The sequence below is a fragment of the Molothrus aeneus genome, chromosome 3 (genome assembly GCF_037042795.1).
Source record: "Molothrus aeneus isolate 106 chromosome 3, BPBGC_Maene_1.0, whole genome shotgun sequence".
NCBI lineage: Eukaryota > Metazoa > Chordata > Aves > Passeriformes > Icteridae > Molothrus > Molothrus aeneus.
Genome location: NC_089648.1, coordinates 18,816,098 through 18,826,209, shown reverse-complemented (window position 1 = coordinate 18,826,209; position 10,112 = coordinate 18,816,098). Strand labels below are relative to the sequence as shown.

The following is a 10,112-nucleotide window of genomic DNA, read 5'->3' as shown; positions in this document are numbered from 1 at the left end:
TGCATGACTTCCTTTACTCATCTGCCCCCAAATTTAAGAAATTTCAAACTTCTCACTGTATCACAGCTTCAGAAGTGATTTTTGTTCCCTTCCATTACCTTCAACTCTTACTTTTCTGCTATACTCTTTTTGAATTGACAAGATCCCATCCCACCTACAGAATCACCTCCTGAATAATAAACTGACAGCCCTATATGAGTGGCTTGCTGTGCCTTATTTTGAACTCTGCAAAATTAAGATATTCCAGGCTGACATGGCAGCCTGACTCCTCACAATGCTGGAATGTATTGGTGTGGGTACTGCAAGGATAGACAGACTGACATTACCCACCTGCTAACCTGTACATTACCACAGCCAAAGAGCACTCTTCTCTTTAGAAGATCTCAGTGCTGAAGATGGGCCAGCACAATTCTGCAAACAGGCAGCTGGGACCTGAGGGAACTCTGATGCCATGGAAAATTTAGGACCTGTATCTTTTACAAGGAAGAAAGTCACAGCCTCAGTCTAGAAATTCTTCCATGCTGCTTATTTTTTGACAGTACTTCACATTTGGAAGCCAACGGCAGATACGTGCACAAAGTATTACAAATCTCTCACTGACTCGGGGCCACAGGAAGGACAGGGACCCACACAACAGCCTCATCCAAGACAAAGAAATCCCAAGTTCTCAGTGTCAAAATCTCTTACAACTGATGAAGGCAACAGGTGGCCCTTCAGGAAACTGACTTAGGAAGGGGATGGAAAAGCAACTTCTGTAGAGTAGCACAAATGACAGAAAATCTGAGTGGCATCATCTGCCACATACAAGAGATTATGCTTCAAGACAGAAAGCACTGAGTATTATCACTTAAAAACACACACAGAGCTGCAGTTTTTCAGAAAAACAGACAAATATTAAGAAGAAAAGACAACATTATGGACAAGGCACAACTGAAATGAGCATATCTATGATGAAATATTCTGAATGACATTTTAATAAGCTCGTATATTTACAATAACACATACATAGCTCAGAGGCTAGTGACTTATATTCACAGTTTTGGAAGTCAAACTTCCCAATACTTAAATTCATCATAGCAATGTCATTACCAGGCCAAAATAACAACCTTCTATAGATGGAATACCTCATATTAATTTAAACTACTTTTCATAGCTGTTAAAAACCAGTTCTCATTGGCGAGGGAGATCAAGCTTACATAATATATTATTTAATGATTGAATATTCAAATACAAGCAACATGGTCAAAACAGCTCCAATATCTGTTTTGTTGTAGGACAGAGGAGAATCATGAGAAGCCCAAACAACTTATTGTGATCAGTTGCAAGTAAATGTAAAACCCTTTTGCAGCTACTCCACTGCTCTTGAAAACTCTGCTAGGGATGAAGTGTAATTAGAAAGTTTCTTGATTAAAAGTAAGAGGGGAGGGATTCCCATTTCTGATACGCCTTCACTGAAAGTGCCCTGGGAGCAAGGGAAAGGGAAAATAAAACAAAGGTTGGATAAATTTTCCTTGAAGGAACAATTCTGGAGAACTGTTTGAAGAGAAAGCACAAGGCCCTGTCACGCTTATCAAAGTATACACATAAGTAAGGAGTGAGGGGAACTTGTACTTAAAAGTCTTAGAAGAATATGATAACAAAAGTACTGCAAACATCTTAAATGAGGCATTTCCTGATATTGTGGTGTAACCTCTTCAGCAGGATAATAACCTAGGAAAGAAGTACTAGCAAAAAGTACATAAAAGGCAGTGTAATAGCTTAACATAGTATGCATTTACTTGGTACATGGTATAAGACACTTTAATTATGTATTTCCAGAAAGAGCATGTTTTTGTACTCACCTGTGCAATAACAACACTACTCAAAAGGGTAGTTTAAAGAAAAGAACATACAAAGTTCATGAAGAATTGAGTCTATTTATTTTATTCCATCTTGCATTTGTGTTGTTAAAGCAAAGCATTCTATACATAGCATTTAGGTATTTACTGCTGTTCTACACCCATTATTGACCTAATTGCAGAAAGACAATTGCAGGGACAAACTTGTTAAACAAGCATATTGATAATGCTTCTCTGACTTTGACAAATAGTCATTTAGAAATAAGATACTGCTCATGGGTTTCTTTTATTAACAGTTAATGGCTCAATTCACAGAACTTGGAGACACCATGGAACATGTAGCAAAACGCAGTGCTGATAATAGGCAACATCTCTTCTCTTCACTACACATTCTTCAGAGGAAGAATATTATGGTAACAGCTGAGCTACTGATTCAAATATTTAAATGGAAAGAATCTGGCAAGTGATGGATGACAACTTTTAGATACAAGATGATCCCGTATTTATTTATGTAGGCAAAAAACTTCAGTGTCACAGGCATAAAGAATTATTATCTGAAAAAACTTGTATATGTATTTAAAATAATGTGTTCCAGCTTTATAGCAGGTTTCACAGTATGATTGCAGGTTAGACATAGGAAAGATCTGAAGAAAACAAACAGTAAATCCAAGTATTTTGACCTGTTTCAAAGCCAAATAACATTGCAATGGCTTTAAAAAAAAAAAAATCTGCAATTAATTTTTGTTTTGTTTCTTCATTAGTTTTAACTGCATGAAATCACATTGCTTTAAAACCACTCCTGTGAGATGTGGAAAAATGAAAATGAAATCACAGTGTGAGCCAGAATGGGAATTTTACTGCACAAAAAATATCTCAAAACAGTACATGAAAATATTTTAATAAATCATTTTGTTCTACAGCTTCTAACAGATGAAGTGTACTGTGAGCTGAGGCATCTATTGATAATACCTGGGGAAAACAAAGTGCATCTATCTCTATATCAAAGCCAGTTTAACTAACCTTAATGTCTAATAGATTCTCACTAAAAGGCTGATTTGGAACAAAAAAAATTAAGATTTTCAATCTGATTACATAGTTCATCCATTATGACAGTCTACTAGGCTGGCTGCTTCACTGCATCTGTAGGAATGCATGAAAAAAGAGTTGAATGAGCTAAAGATGTTTTTCCTCAATATGTATGCATTATTTCCCTCTTACCTTTTAAAAACAGGAAACAGTTTCAAGAACTTTTGGGGCTCTACACTTATTTCTTGAGAAACTACTGCTATGGTAAATTGCACAGAAATACTTCAAAGAAGTGTTATAGGTGCCATTCTTCCAGTCCAAGACATGCAGGTGTTGGAACTAAAGCAGAACAGTGGAATTTTAACAGACTGAGTATTCTTTCACAGTTTTATAGATAGAGCTACAACAAACAGATTTTAAAAGATTCACCTTTGCAATTCACACGCTGAAAATGATTTTAAGGGATTTCTGATTGCAGTGTACAAAACAAAGAGGTTGTCAGAGTTCACTTGCTCTCAGGAGCACATGGCACTTTCAGAACAGGTGCAGGCCACAGGAGTGCATTATTTGGAATAACACACAAGTGGGCACCTCTGCCAGCTGCAGAATTCCAGGTTCTTGGCCCTTTGCAACTATGTGGCCTTGAAATTCTTTGGATAGGGAATGTATTTAACCAAGTTCAGTTGTGCAAGAGATATTTGAAGTGGCAAACTCACATTATACTGTGCCCCAAAACCTTACAATAAAAAGTATCTTTTGCTGTATAAATCTCAATTCTGTTTAAAATTTCTTATAATTTTAAAAAGTAAAACCACACAATCATACAAAGTATTTAAACAGCAATAAATAGTCTTCCTGAAACTCAAAGAACATGTGCATTCAACTATCATAAAAACAACATCAGGTAGTAATCTGTAATCTCTACACTATGGTGGTATGCTGAAACAACGTTCCCAAACTGACAGTAATTGCACTGGAAAACATGAACATTTCTTTCAAGCAAGTTTAATGCTATAATGCTGCTGGTTTTCCTCTTCCTGCTACTATTTTCCTGGAAAAATGGGTGAAGCTGAGAGAAAAAGGAAAGTAATAAAAACACGTCTTAAAATTAATCACTATATTTCACAGTTGCATGAGCAAAGCTGCGCTCTTTTTATCCTAAAAAAAATATCTTTGCAAGCATCTGGAACTAAGTATTTTTCTCTCCAGCCTGGGAGCTGAGGAAGGGAGATCCTCTTGAAGAAAAAAAAAGACTGCAGAATCAAATCCTGTTCCCTCTGCAATGAGGGTAAGTGTTGCCAGCTACTAGAGGCATGGGTGGTGAGAGGGGCACGATTTTCTCCTTAGTCCGTCTGAAAAACAGTTTCCTTCAGCCCTATCATTTAATTCTAAAGTGGAATTTGTTTTATCCTGCAGACTAATAAGTACCCTAGGAGCTTGATTGGTTGGTGCTTAATGAAATTGCTTCTGCTGACATTAGATACATTAGGATACTGATTAAAACACTTAATGATCCCTCTTGATTTTAAATTGCTAGCTTAGATTTGTGAGATGCCATCAAAGTATCTTTTTCCTTCCTTTCCTCCATCCTAATCCTGCTTCTCCTTGCCCTTTTTCTGTTCATGATCCTTAAAGGTTGTGGCTCATTGGCAACAGCTCGGTCGCAAACCAAACGTTAACACCATGTTGAATACTGCATTGTTTAAAATGTGCCAAACCCCAGAAAAACACTGAAACACAGTCATCCCTGAAATACAATTTCCTGTTTCAAAGCTCAAACTATTCTTAAATGTGGCAACACTGAGGATTATTAATATGAAGGGAAAGCCAAAGTTAGAGTAAACTTTAACTCCGTAAAATATTTGCTGAGGAAAGATAATTTTGTAAACGTAAAAACAAGTATAAAAGCATTACTTTTCAACTTGAATGTGGAAGACAGTATTACATTCCCAGAAAATGGTGTTGGGATTGGATTCCTATGACAACAAAGCTGTTTTTCATGCTCTTAGACAAAATTGCATACAATATCACCTTCCAGTGGGAAACATGTATGTATTATGGCCATAATGACAACTTATATTCAAATATTGTTAAACACTATAAATATCAGGCTTGGAAATTTTGCCTGAAAAGGGGGAAGCCACAATAGCTGTAAAAAGTTCCATTTTCCTCAACAAATCTTATCAAGGCTCTTGAGATGAAATTATATCTACAAAACAAAATTTACTTATATACTAAAACCTGCTGTGCCAGAAGCTTTTACCAGAAAAAGTGAGTATACTGAATTTTATGCTTAATACAAACCTTAAGACCACAGAAAATAAAAAAGTAGAAGTTTTTGTACATTTTAGCACCATTATGAAGTCAGACTCGAATGCCGGTTCTGTCACTGTGGCTGTACCTTGCAGCTGGTGGGAGTTGTGTGAAGCTCGTTGACTTCAGCCATCTTTGAGAGAAGGAAAACTGCATTTGCTGATCACAACAAATAATATGTTTGCCATTTTTTTTCCTTTTTCTTTTTTTTTTTTTTTTTCTTTTAAAATTAATTTTGAGCTTTATTTTTATCTATGTCAGCTAAATCCAAGTCCAAGTCCTTTGGGTCTCTGCATGGCTCGTATGGGCTCTGCTATCCCTTTGCCGTCTGGTCCGAGACCTGTGCCTGGGGTCCAGCCCATACTCTGAAGCATTCTGTTTCCAATGTTGTTTTCTGGGATTGGTTGGGTGTTTTCACCTACAAACCCTGAGATTAAAGAAATACACAGCATTAATCAGCACTGCCTGCCATGTGGAGAAGAGCAGGATAATCTCCCTTAAAGCTTTAAACCTTCTTATTGTTCTAATTCATCTAACAGGTTTCTAGAACAGTCTGTCTTTGCACATGTTGACCTCTTGACTGCATATGATTCTAAATAATACAGTCTAATGCTTTTATTTTTAATGCTTTTGAGGATTCATTCTGTTTTTACATATTACAAATAGTATCATATTATATTCCAATATGGTGGATTCACATCAGCCTCAAAGAATATAAATCACCTGCAGATGTCTACCAGCACATTGTCAAGATCACATGAATTTCTAGTCCTATGCAGTTACTAAGAAGAGACACATCATAGTAACATGACCATCACTCTGTTCTTAGTAATATTTATCAATGACCTCCCTCAAGAAAACCCAATAAAAACGTTCTGATTAAACAATTATAGCTCTTACAGAACCAGTACAGACAGATGGTCAACCGCTCTGTAATTCAGCTATACCTTTACTCAGTTTCTCTTTTATTGAACATTGTGAATTTTGATATGTCCAAGGTTACTTTTGGTGTTTTCAATTTTACAAAGTGTTGTTTACACTCTCTTCTCCTTTAGCATTGAGATCTTTGAGAAATGTTGCATACATACCACAGAAAAAGAGTACCAACATTGCAAGTGTTATCATTATTATTTGTTACAGTAACAGATTAATTTTTTTATAAGAAAGGGTTTTTTTTTCCCATGAATACATCATTAAAAAAAAAAAGAAAAAGTGAAGTCAAAATAATAAAGCTAGTTTTCCCCCTTCATCAACCAGACTCCCCAAACCAGAGTTTAGAGACAATGCATGGATAAGCCTTCTAAATATAAGTATCTTGCACAAGGGATATTTATTTCAGGAATCTGTGTTAAAATTTATCAACTTCCACCATGCAAACAATTTTAAAAAGGACTGAAGGTTTTGAACACCAGCAGTTGCACGTAGACAGCTGGATTTTGTTTTCAGCATTATTCAACATCACCCTGCCCAACAACAAAATAAAAAAACCCCTTAATGTGCCCAGCTTCAAAACTATCTGTTTGATTTTCTACCTATTTATTCTGCCTGCTACTTTTTGAAAAATACTGTAGTAGAAGCCTGTGATTTTGAGTTCTTGAAGACTATAATATTGACAAGCAGCTGGCTTATCATTATATTAACTTACTAAACGAGAACACATAAAAGTTGAACATGAGCTTCTAAAAGGCCTAATTTATCCCCCACACACAAAAAAAGCAAGGTCCCACAGTGGAAACTGCATATACAGAGAGAAATTCAAAATGAGAGGTGCACATTAAAAACCTCATGATGATTGTGATGATGAATTTATAGTACTCCAGCATTATCCACTATAGATCTGTCATATTCAGTAAAACACTGGCTACATAAAAGGCAGACTGCTTTCTAGTATCTCAGTTCCTGAGTCAAAGAAAAAAAGGAGTGCATTGAGGGAAGGCATCCTTTAATACTGGTTTGAAGCTATGCTTAATGCAAGGCTTAAAATAAAAGCTTTTAAGTCAGCAGCCTTCAGTCCCTGAGAGGGTTCTTCTTGAACTGACCAGCACAGAATTCAATGTCCAAGACTTCCTTTCTTTTCAGGCCCCCACAGGCAGAGGCAATTTTCATACAAATGAGTCCCTGGCACTGCCTGGCATACACAACATGGGCTTTGTAACCTTCCCAGTTATACTTTCTAGCTGAAAAAAAAAAAAAAAAAAGAAAAAAAAGAAAAATAAAAGGGAAAGAAGAAAGGGTACTGTTCAACAAAAATTCTGGTAAGCCTCAGAGGTAAAACCCTGGCACTGTGTTTTGGTCCACTCTTTGTAAAAAGTGATGGCAAAAAATGAAGAATCATTCCAGTAAATGTTTGTGGAGCAATTAAGGGGAAAACTTCAAGGGGAAGAGAGATCCAACAGACCTGCCAAGCAGGAAAGAGCAAGCACAAGAGTGTATTTTATGACACCTAAAAACGGGAAACACGAAACCATTCATAATGCTGCCTAGGCAGAGGCAGCAATGCTGCTGGAACATTATGCAAGGCATAGCCTGAGACAACATAAACAGCTTTTTTTGTTTTATTCTATTCAAGGGAAAAACCCACAGAGCTCTTCCTGTAAAAGATGTACCTTTCTATATGAATTTCAATTCCTGAGACAGCCAGAGGAACCTCACAAAGAAGATATAAGGAAGAACACTCTGTACCTTGACATGTTATTAGTAAACTGGTGCTTCTATTTTTGATGCCTTTTGAAGCAATTCAATGTTGTTTTTCCCTGACAAGATAATTGGAATTATTTGTTTTTAAAGACATAAGTACTGCTAGAATGTGTATATGATACCTATTTTTCCCTCCACTGTACATACTTTTATATCTCGTATTAAAACACCAGCTCTCCCTAAGAGTCCTGTTTTAGTCTTGTATATCATCAGGTTAAAAAAAAAAAGGAGAAAAAAGAAAAAGAAAGAAAAGAGAAGCCACCATAGACTTGATTTCACAACCCACTTTTGGGCAAACAATCAAACAACATACACTGTCCAAAGGATAATGTGTTTGAAGGCTTTGTACTAAAGCAAGAATAAAGCAAAACCAAAACCCCACCTACCTTGCCTATATTACTAATTGACTAATTACTCCTTCTCATAAATGACGTGAATACAGGTTGCTTTTATTTGAATCTTGAAAAATATTTAATATACCCTGGCCATTCCATTGTAGTATAGTTAGTTTTTATATGAATACTATCTAGGTCTGCCTTTAACATTCCTGCAATTTTCACCCATCACTTGAAAAATTTATCTGTAATGCAACATATTTTATTTGAATCCAAAGAATGTGGATAGTGGTATTGCCCTCTTCCTCCATTTCATGTGCAATCAGCAGGTTGGAAAAAATCTCAACATTTGCATTGCTGATAGACTGCATGATGGGAGAGAGCTCTTAAAAATCGTGCTACACTGTGTGCTATTCCCCTGACCCCCATTCCTGTGCTTTGGGCTTTTATTTTCTAATTAAAAGCAGTAATTGTCCTTGCAATATTCATCTTCAAGTTCAGTTTTTAATTCATGCCTATGGCACTTCTTGGACTAGCCAGTAGGGCCTGTTAGAGAGAATGGTCCAAGCACACGGCCTTGAAAAGGGCTGTGCTACCTCTGGGACGTGTTCAGTCTTGACCCACCCAGGAGCAAGAGCAAAACCAACCCATTGTGCTGTCCCACAAAAAAATAACTATGCAGAATCAGATTAAAAAAAAAAAAAAGCGGGGATACATTTTTCTAATTTTAATGCTGTATGAGGTTTCCAGAAGTTACAAGGATGTCTCTGCACTAATAATTTATAGGAATCTCCTGTGCAGTACACCTTTTTTTTTTCTACAGACAGAAAATGTTTTTAGCAAGCCCAACAATTGATTCCTGATCTACCAAATGAGTAGTCTGCATGTAGAAGGGGCTGCCATTATATGAGAGAGGAGAAAACATTAAGCTATAGTAACTTGTGTGAAAAGACAGCTCTGTAAAATACCCTCAGCTTATGATGTTCCTTTTCTCTCTGCAAAACTGCCCGGTGAAAGAAAAAAGGACAATTCTCAAATCTTTGTGTATATGAATAGACACACTTCAAGGTCTACATTTTTTATGCATATGACCTTACATACATGGAATATAGAGTCAGTGAGTAGTAAGTGACAAAACTGGGAAGTGGAAAGCAAAAACTCATCACATTTGTTTAATTTTGGTATGATACTTATGGTGGCATTAAAGGCAGGTTTCAGTGAAAAATAAAGGTATGTAATTTTTTCTTAACAGCTGTTGAGACAGGTATGTCCTGGTTAAATAGTACACTAGCATTCAGTGCCATACCCTTGATTTTACAGTGATTGCCATGAATTAATTTAATTCCATCTGTAAGCTAAAATCAGATCAGAGGTCTAATGCTGCTGCAGGCTTCACATCTGTTTAATCATTTTTGGATACAGCAGCTTGCAAAAGTTCAGCTTTTAAATTTGCTTCATATTTAAGAAACAATGTTACACCAGTGTACAACATTGTCAGCAGGAAACAAATGAGCCTATGAACGGTTTTGATCTGACAGACTCATTTTATTTGCAAAATGCTTCTACAAATTCAAAGCTTAACATTGAAGTTATTGTTTATTACAGAAAAATAAAGGAGCTATGACCTCATAAACTACTATTGTCAGAATATTTATTTATATGGTCCAATTGCTGGATAAGACTAGCATCAAGCATGTTTAGCTTATATTGGGCTGAATAAAACCAGAATACAGCTAGGATCAAGCTCTCAGATAACCTTATTTAAGAAAATGTATGGGTTTTTTGTTGTGTTTCTTTTTTTTTCCTCTCAACCCCCCCAAGCTGTAAGAAACAAATGAAGGCATAGTGAAGTAATTTCATCTCTGGCCACCACACTATTTCTGATGTTAAGAAAACGGGGTTT

The 10,112-nt window shown here is 36.3% G+C and overlaps 1 protein-coding gene across 1 annotated transcript in view; it reads right to left on the bottom strand.

Annotated features, from left to right (window-relative positions):
• Positions 1 to 1,896: 1,896 nt before the first annotated feature.
• The window catches only part of GPATCH2 (G-patch domain containing 2), a 118,106-nt gene continuing 109,890 nt past the window's right edge, over positions 1,897 to 10,112 (bottom strand). The window contains exon 10 of the mRNA XM_066546413.1: positions 1,897 to 5,604. Within this exon, the coding sequence (XP_066402510.1) occupies positions 5,435 to 5,604 (170 nt within the window). The 3' untranslated portion in view covers positions 1,897 to 5,434. The remainder of the gene's footprint in view (positions 5,605 to 10,112) is intronic.